Here is a 14,756-nt window from a genome sequence, read left to right as displayed (position 1 = left end):
AGATGCTTCTTAGAGTCTTCTGCCAAGATTGTGATTTATCAGTGGGGCAGCATGTGCGTGTTGAAGAAGAAAGAACTTGACTGCTGCTAATTTATAACTATGATTATATTCCCATACTTGACAGCTAGTCACGAGATTGGTGAGCACTGCACTCAAAATTTGTCATTCGTATAATAAAAAAATGCGAAATCTAATTTGCACTTTTTTTCTTGTCACGATAGGATAAGAAATACGACTTTTTAATTAATGGGACAATAATTGTTGGGCTAAATTCATTTTAAAGGCCATGTTGCTGAAAATCCTGACAGGTGTGAACGGCTATATTTTAGATCACAACCAACTTGTCAAAGAGCTTTTTGCATATGCTTTTAATGTTTTTCTACTGGTTAACCAGTCAACTAAAATGCAATATATATAAGGAGAGAATTTTTTTAAGAAAACAATTTCATATGGATTACTTTTTAGTTGGCTGGATGGATGTTTCCCCTCCAAATGACATGCATAGAGATAATGTAGATGGGCAATTTTTTGTGTCATTTAGAACAGAATTAAGTAATTATAAGATGTTTTATGTTATTAATTTCATTAATCTAAATTTTATAACAATTTATTTAAAAAATTCATCATTCTTAAATTTAATGATTTATTTAACACATTGTATTTAGATTATATTTCCAAAAATGAAATAGGAGATTCTTAAAAACATTACTATTTTAGACTATTCTAGTTTAAACATATTTATTTATTTAAAAAATCTCAAAATCAAACACACTTAACTTATTATTTATTTAAAAATAAATAAATAAAATATAAGAATTTAACTTAATATAATATAATTATAATATATTATTTGAAACTTACCAATAATTTGTTATTGAACTTAATAAAAAAATTATTTAATATGAAATCTCTAACTAAATCCCCATTTAGAATATGAGATCCACACTACAAAAACTATATGCATTTACAGTTCATACAATTTTCTTCCTCAACTTCCTTTTCCATGATAAAGATGAAATTTGTCTTCAACAAATATACCACTCTAATGAATAATTTATAAATCCTTAATCACGCAACAACCACAGATAATAAATTGATATTTTTAAAAATGGGCACTGGAGCCTTCAGCATTATTGGCTTCTCTTTTCTTCACTTTGGATTTCACACTCACAAGCTTCTATTTTGTCTTTATCTCCCATAATAATGATAATGATAACCTCAAAACAACGGACTACTTTCTTTAGGTCCCTAAAATTGACAGCCCTAAACAGAAGAACAAATCCCTCAAAGACACTCACAATGACAACCATATTATCGAAAATTAAAAAATCATTAAAATTCTCAAAAAAGATGTTTCAGTTTATGAAATCATTAAAATTCTCAAAAAGATGTTTCAGTATGTATAAGAAACTTTAAAAAGGAGAAAAAAAGGGCTAACAATCTATGCTTATTTCCATTCGAACAGAGATGTATCCTAACAACTGTTGCAATATAAGATGTGGCAATAAATGCTTGATGCCATCAATATGAAACTCAGCTGCTGCCATGGTAGGGCAGGGAAGAACCGAAGGATAAGAATTTCTTTATTACAGAAAATAATGAATATTTATCACAACCCGGTTCCAGTATCAATGGCTTCCGAGTCATTAAAACCTGTAAAAACACAAACAAATATGATCTACATTTTGAAGCAACTGCTGTTCCAGCCAAAACCTTTTTAATGGCCTCGTTGCCACACTGCATTTTTCAGGAAAACAATTTTTGAAGTCGATTTTAATACAAAACCTAAATAATTGAAGTATTACGGGGGGGGGATATTTTTCTGGCGGTGAAGAAATTTTACCCGGCCTATGTGGATTCAAAATATATCAAGAATCTCAACAATACATCTGTTACACAGTGGACATGATCCTCTGCTAACCCAAAGCTCGCGGGTACAGAGTCTGCAGAAAGTGTGGCCGCATGGAATAAACGCCGCCCCCTTTCGCCGCACCATGCAAACACAGCATGATGAATCATCAACCCCTCCGCCATTGACAGCCGCTACTTCGTCCTTGGAATCCCATTCTTCAAGCAAGGCTGGGGCCCCGGTGCCATTACGGTCGTCTGCCTCTTCTAGAAGAGTCATCAGCGAGACTCGTAATGGCGACCTAGACCCCTCCCTGTTCCCCATATCCGCCTGGAGTTCCGTCAGAATTTGAGGGTGGTTCGAAACACCTGAGACTCCAGCGGAGACCATGGCTTCCTGTTCTTGTGCAGCCCGCAGCTGCCGCTCAGCGGCCAGTGCGGCTGCTAGATTCATGCCCCCTCTTGTCTCCTGCCGCTCAGCTGCCTCTGGCTCAAGTGTTCTCTCCAGCAAGGTAATAAGCTGTTCCCTGCGCTCTCGACGGGGTTGCACTGACACCTGATTAACTGTCTCTGTCTGTACCCCTGTTTCTGAATGAAATGGAGAATTCAAGCTAAATGTGTTGCGGACAGATATTTGGGTTTCAATGCTCTCTGTTTGCCCACCTCTATACAAAGAACCGAAATTAAATCTGGCGCCTATAGATGAAGAGGTTTCAGCACTTTCTGTGTCTGGATGATAGGAAGAGGCAATTAGGTTAACCCTGGTGCCGAATGCCGTAGGGCTTTCGCCTATTACGGCGGCTTCTGGCTCAGCCATGACGCATGTCTCAGCATCATCATCACCACCATCAACACTAGAGTTGATGTTACTGTTATTGCTGTTTTGATTGCGATTGGGATCGATCCTGTGACCACTGCCGCTCCAGCTGTTTTCGTCGTCGTCGTCGCGCTGGGGCAAGACAACGGGCGTCGCGGCGCTGAGATTCGATCGCGCGGCACTCCACGAGCTGCCGCAGCACGCAAATTTTCGCAGTCTGAGTTTGTGCCTCAGAGCTCTCCATCGCGGCCGATCCATCATTTGTCTGTCTGTGCCGTGACTCGAACCTCCGACCAGAAAAACCCTTACCGCGCCTTCAAGACTCTCTCCTCCTTCCTCCTCTTGAAGAAGCCTGTCTGAATCGATCACCGCGCGGGCGGAGTCAACAATGGTGGGCGATCGTGGCGACCTATTATTGCCCCAGCTTTGCAGCAGTCTGAGCGTTTCCTCTTCGTCTTCGAACTCTTCGAGTTCTTTTATTTCGTCCTTCCTTCGGGCGACCAAACGCATCACGTTTTTCAAAATGCCGCCGGAAGAAAATTCCTTTGGTTTTTCCGACTGCTCTGACTGGATTACCTCCCAGAGTGTTGTCCTAGCCTCGGTTTTTTCTTCTTCTTCTTTTGCGCTTACCAGACCGCCCAAAATTGACCCGATGGTCTGCCTTTGCCGCTGCGAAACATCTTCATCATGGACTTCTTTGATTTCATCTTGATCCTGCTCTTTCATCAAATCGCGCAAATTCAATGAATTGAAGCCTGAAAGTTCGTCGCCCAGCCTCATTGTATTATGCTTGCTCATTCCCCCTGAAAACAAGACCAAAAATCAAACTCTTCCACTCGAAGAACAAAATTCCATGTAAACATCCCCCTTAAAATGTCCGAAAGCTAAATAATGTCAAGAATTTATCTCAGATTTTAGCAAATGCGGAAAAGTTATCTTTTCCATGACGAATTTGCGCAAATTCCTATCAAAATGGTGGAAAATGTATCTCTCTTCCTTCCCGAATTTGCGCAAATCCTACCAAAATAAAGAAAATTTATTTCTTCCTTGACGAATCATCTGTATCCCGTGGCCAAATTTGCACAAACTTGCATAAATCCTAGCAAAGCCAGCAATATTTTACCTCCTCCTGGAACAAATTTGCACAAAGACTAGCTATCCTGTCCAGAAATATTACCTTTACCTAACAAATTAGGGCGAACAAGAAAATTTGCTTTACAAAATACAGCCAGAAAACTTTGTGCAAAGTCCTAACAGAGACACAAAATTTCTCTATCCCCTTGACAATCACTCCTTACAAAATATAGAATCTTCCAGTCTGTAACATACTCACTGCCAAATTTATCTCTTTCGTACACTCTAGCAAGAACAGAGAACCTCTCTGTCAATAAAAATGCCCGGCATGATGACAGCTTTGGTACCTTGGCCGGCAAATTTGACAGTGACAGGCACAGAAAGTGAAGAAAAACGCTAAAATAATCACAAACTAAGTAGTTTCAAGTGTCAAGGATTGAAACAAAACTTACAGAGTACAAGCACGCCGAGCGGACTTGTTTAGATCCAAGAAACGCTTCTTTTGGCTCTTATCGGCCATCAGGAAACCCTCGTACCAGCTAAAAGGCATCCAACTCCAGCTATATCATCGGCCATTACATCAACAGTTCTCCTCGATAATAACTATTCACCTAGTTTCCTCCACTTCTGCACTCAAAGCAACAGCTACTAAATGCTACTCTACAATGCAATAGCCCCTCCATTGTTTAAGCCACAAAATTTCCCCGTACACCTTTTTCTCATACCAAATTTACAAAAACTAATCATCGCAAGCAATCACGAGAAGTTTCCCTAAAATTTACCAGCAGCATTGATTATAATGGCCGGGCATTGAGAGAAAAAACCCGGGAATCATCATTAATGTTCAATAATTAACAGCAAGGCTCAATCAATGAAAATACTTACAGATTTCGTCTGGAAGAAGCCACCGGTTTGTGATTACGCCAAATTAAATATTTTCGCTTCTGAACAGCGCGGAAACGAAGCCCCACTGGCCTTCCATGGCGCGGAAGAAAAACGGATTTTTGAGCAAAATGCGCTACGAAACGAAACGAAACGAAAACCATAAAAAAATCTCAACATCTTAACAAACATTGATATTAAAAGATCTGAGCCTCATGACAAAAGGGTATCTGCAGGAAATCTCTGGATGACCTCATTAATTATAAATGCCCTCTGCTCAGCAAATCGCTTAAACAATTAATTTCGCCTCCATTTAATTTGCGTAATATAATCTGCATGTTAATTTTTTATTCCTGAATATTCGGGTTACACTTTTCATTAACTTGTCCACTAATTAATTTCATTCTTTTGATTAACTTCCTTGGCAAAATAATTACAACCTTTAAACACTTATTGACAATCAAGAGCATGACAAGTGGAGATCAAACCGAGTATGTCTAATTTTTTTAATATTTACTTGATCAAATAGTATTTATAATTATTTCAATATTTACTTTTCTTAGAATATCTTTTTTCTGTACTTACATGAGGAATACGTATTCGTAGCTTGCTATTTTTTTATATTATTTTATTGGAAATTCTTTTTGACAAATGGTTTATTGAAATTATGTTGACGGTTTCCATTGGAGATATCCTTAAAAAACGGAAGACCCTTTAAAGGGTTTTTTCTTTTATTGTTTTAACAATATTAATATTTTTAATTTGATTAATCTATTTTTAAATCGAATTGAGTTGTAGTCTCACATGTCCTTTGACTTCGACCTTACAATCTTGAGTGATGGGTAAAGAAGCATTAGCTTAAGATCCTTCATTTATGGAGTGTGATCCTTTGAGTGTTCATATAAGTTAAATTTGGCTTAGATTCTACTTCTAGCTTTTGGTTATTTTGGGGTTCTTCCTAGGTATATGGAAGTTATTATTGTGAAAATGGTGTAGGGCATGATTTCAAATGTGTTACAATATATTTTGGGTATTTTTTTTCTTTTTTGGGGGGTTCTAAATAGGCTTGTTATTTCTATGGATAATGAGGGACTCATTCTTGTAGCTTAAGGGTTTATATTTGGGTTATCTTTTTAATTGGAATAAGTTTAGTTTATGAGAATTATATTCTTTGGTTGCAGTTATTGAGGTGATGGTTGTAATTTTGTGCTACCATGGATTGTTCCCATTCCAACTCTTTATCTCTTTTAGTTTAGTTGGTCTATTTGAGGTACACGTCTTTAGCTATATAGCTATTTCTACACTATTTTGATTCAATATATCTTTTTAGATGTTTTGTGTTAGTGTCTTTTGATGATAGTTGATTTTTTATTTTTATTTTTAAAAACACTAACAACCATGATATAACAAACAAAAGTTGCATTGCACATCAACATACACAAAAGTTTCATGTCATACACCATGACACAGTGAACTCTAACAACAATGCAACCACACCATTGCTACAAAGAGGTGGAACTAGTGGAGGAATTCTCAATCATGGGAAGAATGACCTCTAAGAGAATGGAACAACACTCAAACAATGATTGGGTATTAAACTCATGATCATCTTATCTTGCAAACACAACACAAGGATGGGATGAGGGACATCTTATCTTGCAAACACAACACAAGGATGGGATGAGGGAATCATCAACCTTGACACTCCAACAACACATACAAAATCTCACAACACCAAAAGAAACCTATACAATGATGAAATGACTAGGAGATACCACATATCAACAAAGCGACATGATAATCAGGTTTCTAACACTACACACACAAATCAACCCCAAAGAAGGATAAAACCCAAAAAGGAGCCTCTAACACAATGGTTAGATTCGTACAAGATGAGACAACCCTAGGAGGTACAAGCCTCCCATCAAACTAGAATAATGATAATTCATTTCAATAAATGACACGATTTTAAAGGAAAATAATGGAGTAATTCTTAGGTTCAAATAATTTTTGACAAGGTAATGATATTACAAGACTCACCAGGTGAGGCCAAGGGGAACAACTTTTGTATGCAAAGTTTCCCCCAAAAATGACTAAAAATCTTGATGTTTAAAGAATGGAAGGATGACATCGTACCAAAGGCCTATAGTGCACCAAGAGGACATTAGCATCTAGGAAGGAAACTAGAAAACTAAAGTGACATTATCATGAGTTCATCATTGTCTTGCATCTACACTAACGTCCTTATTTGTCTAGAGTCTTGACCTAGCACTAAAGCCCTAGAAATGTGTTGTAGTCTAATTTTGGTGGTAGTGTCCCATATCCATGTTGTAGTCCTAGTAGAGAGCCAATGAAAGCCCTTTTTGGATATCTAGACCAAGAAAAACATCCAATACCCATCATAAAAGGATTACAACATAAAAAAGCTTAGAAATGATAAAAATAAACAAGAGATCGAGGTGAACACTACACTCAACCTCCAACCCACTAGCACATGAAGGATATAACTCCCAAGGGTTGTGGAATCAATAAGGGTCTCCAAGACAAAACCAACAACACCAAGGATGAAGTGGAAGGAGTGCTACCCCTCTTGTTTATGACAAGACAACAAGGAAAACCCTAAATGACCTCGTAATGAGGTGGGTTCTCACACCTAACACATTAGAGACAAAAAAGGAAACTATAAATATCAAGAATACCAAGTAACACATTTTTAAGCATTATATATATTTTAAACCCAAATCTAAATGTGGTATAGTTCACTTTAGCTAACATCACAAGAAAGATAAATAACTTACAAAACGACATGCATGCTCGACATCGTTGTTGATACAGGGTAAATAAAAATATAGTACAATACCACTTATGTAGTTAGTTTACAATCCTTCCATTTAGGAGGTTCCTTAAGATTATTACAGTTTGATAGGACTCAAATGTCCAACATTATACATTTTTGTAAGATAAAATCAATCAATATAATAAATGAAATATGATACCTTTTCCAACCATTATAATAATTTCAAAGCTATTCAAATAGATCCTCTAATCTCAAATAGTGATTCCAAGCCACCTTACCATGTGGTACCCTTAGGATCACTCCACCATGCTAGGAGATCATTACAAGGGCCATAGGCATACTCACATTAAACATGGGTGTAATCCCTACACACAACAACCACAACATGCATATGAAACATGTGTGAACAACACACAAGAACCATTGATCCACTAACACAAAGATGGCTAAGGACAAGCACATGTTGGATATAACATCTAATGACCATAAGGACAAGGGAACTAGTGAGAGGTAAGGAGCATCATCACAAATCATGAAAAGATGTCTCACACATCCAAGTATCTATACTTGTCACAGGTCGATGGGGGTACTCAAGTAACATCCACACCCCCCCCACCCAAGTCCGGTATGCCCTTGGCTAGTCATTTAAGCCTATTCAAGCACTCAAGCTATGCTATCGATAAAATCTTATTAGCAAAATTTTCTTATTTTTCACTTGATTTACAACTTCGCGGCTATTTTAGCCATTAATTCACGTTTGAAATTGGGACAACATGTAGAGCCACTCCTCCCTAATCCTTGACCTCAATCCTCGGCTCTTCCTGCTTCAATTTGACCAATTGGATATGACGTAGAAAATGATGTATAGACACAACATAAAATAATGAATATGATTTCAGAACTTTCAAATGAAAAATTTATCAAGGAGACTTGAATTCTTACATTCCACTTCATTCAAATTAAATTCTAAAATTAAAAAAAATTAAGTTATTTTTAACCAAAAACCATAGAATTTCCTTGAAACTTTGCACTACACAACCCTTACAATTATATTTGATTAAACCTTTTATATGATTTTCTTAAAATAAATAAATATTACTCTATAAATGCACTACTCCTATGTCTCTAATAGCTACTTGGAAATGCTATTTAGAATAGAAAATACATAATCTTGAGAGCAAGCTCATAATAAACACCTAATTCAAGTCACCAAAGTTTTTGGGTTGGTGGGGGGTGGTCCACATGCTCTGAGATTTTAGATTGGAGAGGTTCAAAGCACTAGCCCATCAAATTGGTGTCTTCCTCTGGTCGAGTCGCTCACATTCCTTCTTTCAAATTCCATCTTATGTGGTTATGTGGTCCTTCTTTGCAGGATCATGTTGCGGAGTGGTGGAGGAAAGGGAGGCTAGCCTTTGCCACTGTTATGTACACTTTTGCCAAGCAGTTGCAATTTGTTAAGTTTCAACTTAAACAGTGGAATCTTTAGTGTTTCGGTAATATTTTTCACGCTAAGATAGCTACTCAATTAGAGTTGAATGGCATTACCAGAGAAATAAGAGAGCATGGATTCTCAGAAGCCTTGCTTAGGGAGGAAGACAAGGCAGTCAAGGATTTAGAGGAGTGGGAGCTTAGGGAGGAAATCTACTGGAAACAGAGAGCTTGTATTGATTGGCTTCAAGCGGGGGATAAGAATACTGTGTTCTTGTTCAATTCAGTGAAAGCAAGAAGACATGGAAATTCCATCCCTGTTCTGGTTAATGATAGAGGTGAGTAGTTTTTATCCTTGCAGGAGATTTCTAGGGAGTCTATGCAATATTTTCGATCCCTTTTTAGTGAGGATTGTCAGGGGGAATCTAAAGAGGAGAATTAGGTCATTGCTTGTATTCCTTCTCTAGTTACTAGGGAGATGAATGAGTAGCTTATGGGTCCTATTTTGTTGGAAGAAATTGAGAGGATGTTTTCCACATGAAGAAGGGGAAAGCTCTTGGACCGGATGGGTTTTTTATTGAGTTCTATCAAGGTTTCTGGGATATTATCAAATTGGACTTATTGGAGGTGGTCCAAGAGTCCCAGAGGAATAAGTAGATGTTTCGGGCTTTGAATGCCACTTTTACTACGCTCATCCCCAAGTGTGATGGGGTTGACCGGTTACGCCAGTTCCATCCTATTTCTCTCTATAATGTGATTTATAAGATCATTTCTAAGTTGATAGCGGAAAGGTTGAATAATTGGCTTGGGGGTGTCATTTCTAAGGAATAGAGTGGGTTTGTGGAGGGTCGTCAAATCTTGGATGGAGTGGTCATTGCTACTGAGACCATTCATTCTATGGCAGCCTCCAAGGAAAAAGGTATGTTTATCAAGCTGGATATGGCAAAGGCTTATGATAGAGTCCGTTGGTCCTTTCTCCAAAAGATTCTTAGCGATTTTGGTTTTGCTAATGAATGGATCCGATGGGTAATGAGTTGTGTTTCATCTACCTCATTCTCTATGCTAATTAATGGAGATCATACTGAGTTGTTTGGTGCGTCTAGGGGTCTTCGTCAGCGGGACCCTCTTTCCTTGTACTTATTCATTCTTTTGGTTGAGGGTCTAGGGAGGTTGATTAAGTATAATGTGGATCTGGGTATTATTCATGGTTGGAGTTGGGGTAAGGACATACCTCCTTAGTCCCATTTGTAGTTTGTGGATGATACGACCCTGATGGGACTATCTCGGATCAGAGAAGCTATAAATTTGCATAAAGTCTTGGATGTTTATCTTGTTGCTTCTGGCCAATTGATCAATGAGGATAAATCTTCCATTCTCTTCTTCAACACACCTGGAACTATTCAGATGAGAATTGCTCATATCTTGAGATTCCAAGTCGGTTCTCTTCCCTTGACTTACCTGGGTATTTCTATCTCTGTTGGTAATTCTCCTAGGGACTCTTGGCAGGGTATTCTGGACAAATTTCACATGAAGATTGAATATTGGACACATAGATGGTTATCCTTTGTTGGGTGGGTTCAACTAATCCAGTTGGTGGTTCATGCTCTTCCATTTTATAGGTGTATGCTCCAAGTGGTCCCAAAGTGGTTTGTGAAGGGATTGGATTCTTTGGCAAGACAATTCTTATGGGCAGGCAACCTATCCTCCCATAAATGGTGTCTTGTCAAATGGGACTTGGTGTGTAGCCCGAAACAGTTGGGTGGGCTTGTCTTAAGGCGGTCTACTTTATTTGGGGAGGCTTTGGCAGCAAAATTGTACTAGAGGTGGTGTGTTGAACAAGATCGAGGCTGGGCTAGGATTTTGTCTTACAAGTTGTAGACACTCAAAATTGTCTTGTCTAATTAAATAAATATTTTATTTATTTAATTATCTAAGCCTAATTCTTCTATTAATTAAATAAATCTTTATTTATTTAATTAATTCATTTATCCTCTTCTAGCCTTATTTCTCATTTAAATAAATACATTTATTTATTTAAATTATCCCTTTCCTAAATTAAATAAATATTTTATTTATTTAATTGTCCTACTTCTTCTATTAATTAAATAAATCTTTATTTATTTAATTAATTCATTATCTTTTTCTACACATGACACATGTCATTCATCTCTTATTTCCTACACTACCTACCTCTTTCATTATTTTGGTATTTCTTATACCTACCCTCTAATCCTAGCCGACCTCTCTTTTTACACCTCTCAATCTTAACCCTCCATTTTCTATTGTGTCTTCTATTTAAGGAGATGCTTTCTTCATTATCAAACCCTAACTACTTGATCAATTGACTACACTACAATTCTACTTGCAACCACATTCTGTTCTTTGTTGAGCTCTTGTGCATACAAAAATCTGAGAGCAAGCATATCAAACAAGATCAATGGAGATAGGAAGAATGGAGATCAAAACCCTAGTGGACATGTGATGATATAATCTTTGTGATTTTTGAGTTATTTTGCATTGTCTTAGGTTATCTTCATATGTTATGGTGGATCTTTGTTCATTGTTAGGCTAGGGTTTGGTGGTTGAATCCATTTTAGTTTTTCAATATTGTTGTTTATTGCTATCCATTTTCACCATACACATTTTGGCACGCCCGGTGGGACCCTTGTCCCTTTGCATTTAACATTTTGTTGCAGATTTTGCATTTTTGAAGTTGCAGATCGGACGATTTCGACGACATTTTAGGTTTTTTTCGCGTCTGCGAGTGTTCGGATCGCGTTTTTGTATTTCAGAGGCGTCTGTGATATCTTTGATCGCGTCTGTGTTTCTGTCATTTCTATTTTTGCAGGTTTCTGAAAGTCGCGTCTGTGATCCCGAATCGCGTCTGTGCACCATCTGATCGCGTATGAAGAATAAAGAGGCGTCTGTGTTCTGAGACCGCGTCCGTGAATAACAGAACTGCGTCTGTGTCGGACAGACGCGTCTGTGTCTGGTATAATAGCGTCTGTGCATTCTGTTTTGCAAATTTTTCAAGTTTTTCGATTCGGGTTTTCGGATTTTTGTACTTAGGGTTTCAGATCTGGTTTATTTTCGGCTAACCTTTGCAGATCTAGCTAACCTGGTTTGTGCAGCTTGTTTTGGAGGCAAATACGTTTTTGTTGAAGGCCCCTTTTCACAAAGTCTTTTTGGGTTTTCTTAAAATTTACCTAACTTGTGTGCTTGCAGGAAGGGGTTATCATTTGAAACAACCCAAACTACTAACAATTTTGTTGCAGGGCCTTAGCTAGGGTTTTGTAATTTTATTTGTGTGCCTTGTCTTCATAGCTTAGCAAACACTTCAATTGGTGCACTAAAATTGAACCATTGTCTTTTGTGTCTTGAGCAATAGGCTCTTTTTGTTTATTCTTTAGAGGGCCTGTCTTCCCGTGTGGTCATTAGGACTACTAGTGAGAAGAGAACGACCCAAGTGGTAGCAAAAGAAAAGCCATCTTCTTCCAAGCCACTATAATCAAATGTATTCATGGTGAAAACTATGAATAACGTGTGTTGATTAGTTCATACCGACACTATGTCTCCCCATAAACCAGTTTGATCAAATTTATTTGATCATTTGTAGGGCGTAACCCCTACCGGCTGGGAGCCTTCTGTATTTACAGAGCTGAAAGTGCCGCATGTATGGCCACACGAGCGGATGCCCTTACTAGCACCATTTTGTTTTAGATGCCCAAATCCTTCTAGTTGTTGAGGCAGGAGGTCGGACCTCTGGTAGCGGCCCACACACATACGGTTCTTAGTAGAGATACAAAGTTCGCCATGGGGAGTTTTCATGGGGACTGATGCTTGGCTGACCCGAGAAGTGAGTGTCGAGGGTGGAGCCAGTGAGGTCAAGCATCTAAGTATCCACTCTGAATAGCGTAGCCTCGGGGGTAAAACCCCATGTGGGATCAACAATTATTGTCCTGGCCAGCCATAAGAATTGTGCTTGACTTATGATAAACATTCAAACAATCAAGACAAAACAACAAAACATTGTGTCTTTTGTGTCTTCAAGTGTATACAAAAACTTTTTACATCAAACAACACACTTTTTGGAGTCTAAACAGTCTGCAAACATTGGGTCATCAACATTGTGTCCCCTTGTCACGAAAAACAGTCGAAAAATCAGATTTGGTCACAGCAAAACAAATTCACAGATAGGAAAGATTGCACTAAGGTTGCAGAAACGCGTCTGTGTCGGTTAAAATCGCGTCTGTGTCGGATAAACGCGTCTGTGAAGTACATAATAGCGTCTGTGTTTTTATCAGCGTCTGTGTCGAACAGAGACACGTTTGTGTCTGGAAATCGCGTCTGTGAAGTATACAGGCGCGTCTGTGTCCACAAATTGCAAAAAACTGTTACAGTCCTAGCAAACATCAACAGGAAATCTCATAATCACGTTTGTGTCAAACAGAATAGCGTCTGTGTCTTAAAACCGCGTCTGTGAAGTATACAGAGGCGTCTGTGTCAGGATTTGAAAAGTTTAACAGTCAAGCAAACAAAGAAATCAGTTTCAGCATACTTGAGCTTCCTAGGTTGTCTCTTCAGGTTTCATCTAGCATTCAGCCTGTTCTAAGGTCTTACACAGTCCATCATTGCTTCATACCTCATTTTACATTCATACTTGTCTAAACTTGAGTCAAAAGGTCACTTGCTTGTCCTCACTATACTTTGTCAACACACTATATACAACAACACTTTGCTAAGTGGTCCCTCATCAAGGTTTCTTACCTTTGGGTCTCATTTGGTCTTACTTAGAGTCAAGGTCAGCTTACCTCATCAAGAGAAACTATCCTCTCTTTGGAAGTCACACCTACTCTACTACATACATACTTGGTCTTACACTTTGGACATTGCAAGTAAACTTCAGATTCATTTACATTCCATACAACTCTTGGTCTTACATACTCTTGTCATTTTCGTCTAAGTCTCTCACATATTGCTAAACACCTAGTTCATGGTTGAAACCCGTCTTCAAAAATCTAGGAGAAAAGCTAAAGAAGCTCAAGGGTCCGTAAACATGAGTTCTTATGAGTATGACAATGATGTCTTCTACAATCCTGAGCACACTACATTACCAGACATGAATGTTTATAGACACAATCCAAATATGGAAAGCGCAAACGCTATACACAACGTTACACACAATGATAATGTGGACAATTCTTCAATACTATCAGCAGACATACAAGAATCTATAATGGATCCTCAATTCAATAGATTGGTTGAAGAGATAATGAGGAGAGATCGTCAATACTTTCTAAACATGATGGCACAAAGTGGAGCTAAAATACCACATGATTTTGACTTATCTCAACTTATGGAAAGTAGACCTTCACAACAAACTCAACCAAATAGTGGAGGACCAAATAATATGATGCCGGAGTCACCATCAGTTTTGCTTCAGAAACCAGCAATCCCACATACACAAGCTCAAATGCATGATACTTACACTCAAAGACCATCATGGAGGCCCTATGTTCAAACACATGCTCAAGATATGGGTCAACCAAGACAAATGGATACTCAAGGACTTCCTCAAAATTTTGACACAAGGAGACCTCATGCCAAAATTGGGGGCAACACAATGGAAAATGAAAGGCCTATTGAATATGGTTTATATACACAAAACAGATATGGGGTCCCTCAACAAGAAATTATGCCAAGTGCTCCATACATGTCGCAACAATATAGACCTCCATATGGACATGTCTACGATCAGTATCATCCATACATGCAACAAGCTCCTCCTCAAATGGGTGTTTCAAACATGGGATATGCTACAAGAAATCCATCTCCTCCCAAAAATAATTTGGAGCAACAAATTAGAGATCTACAAAAGAAAGTGGAAGACATGGGCACATCAAAACCCAC

The 14,756-nt window shown here is 38.1% G+C and overlaps 1 protein-coding gene across 3 annotated transcripts; it reads right to left on the bottom strand.

Moving 5' to 3' along the window:
• Window positions 1–1,561: 1,561 nt before the first annotated feature.
• On the bottom strand, window positions 1,562–4,931 carry LOC131065986 (uncharacterized). Of its 3 annotated transcripts, none has more exons than XM_058000638.2 (3): window positions 4,625–4,928; window positions 4,192–4,510; window positions 1,562–3,468 (listed from the first exon to the last, which is right to left on the bottom strand). In XM_058000638.2, exon 3 carries the CDS (start codon window positions 3,461–3,463, stop codon window positions 1,859–1,861), a length of 1,605 nt encoding a protein of 534 aa, XP_057856621.2. In that variant the 5' UTR covers window positions 3,464–3,468; window positions 4,192–4,510; window positions 4,625–4,928; the 3' UTR covers window positions 1,562–1,858. The 3 variants fall into 3 exon arrangements, with proteins under 3 accessions (XP_057856621.2, XP_057856620.2, XP_057856625.2); XM_058000637.2 differs by having other exon boundaries at window positions 4,192–4,366; XM_058000642.2 differs by lacking the exon at window positions 4,192–4,510 and having other exon boundaries at window positions 4,625–4,931.
• Between the last annotated feature and the right edge of the window lie 9,825 nt (window positions 4,932–14,756).

This window comes from Cryptomeria japonica, chromosome 3 (genome assembly GCF_030272615.1).
Source record: "Cryptomeria japonica chromosome 3, Sugi_1.0, whole genome shotgun sequence".
NCBI lineage: Eukaryota > Viridiplantae > Streptophyta > Pinopsida > Cupressales > Cupressaceae > Cryptomeria > Cryptomeria japonica.
The sequence above is the reverse complement of the archived record's forward strand: the minus strand, read 5'-3'. Positions and strand labels throughout refer to the sequence as shown.

Coding starts and splice junctions, on each gene's coding strand:
- LOC131065986 (XM_058000642.2), bottom strand. CDS start 3,463: ATGAGCAAGCATAATACAATGAGGCTGGGCGACGAACTTTCAGGCTTC.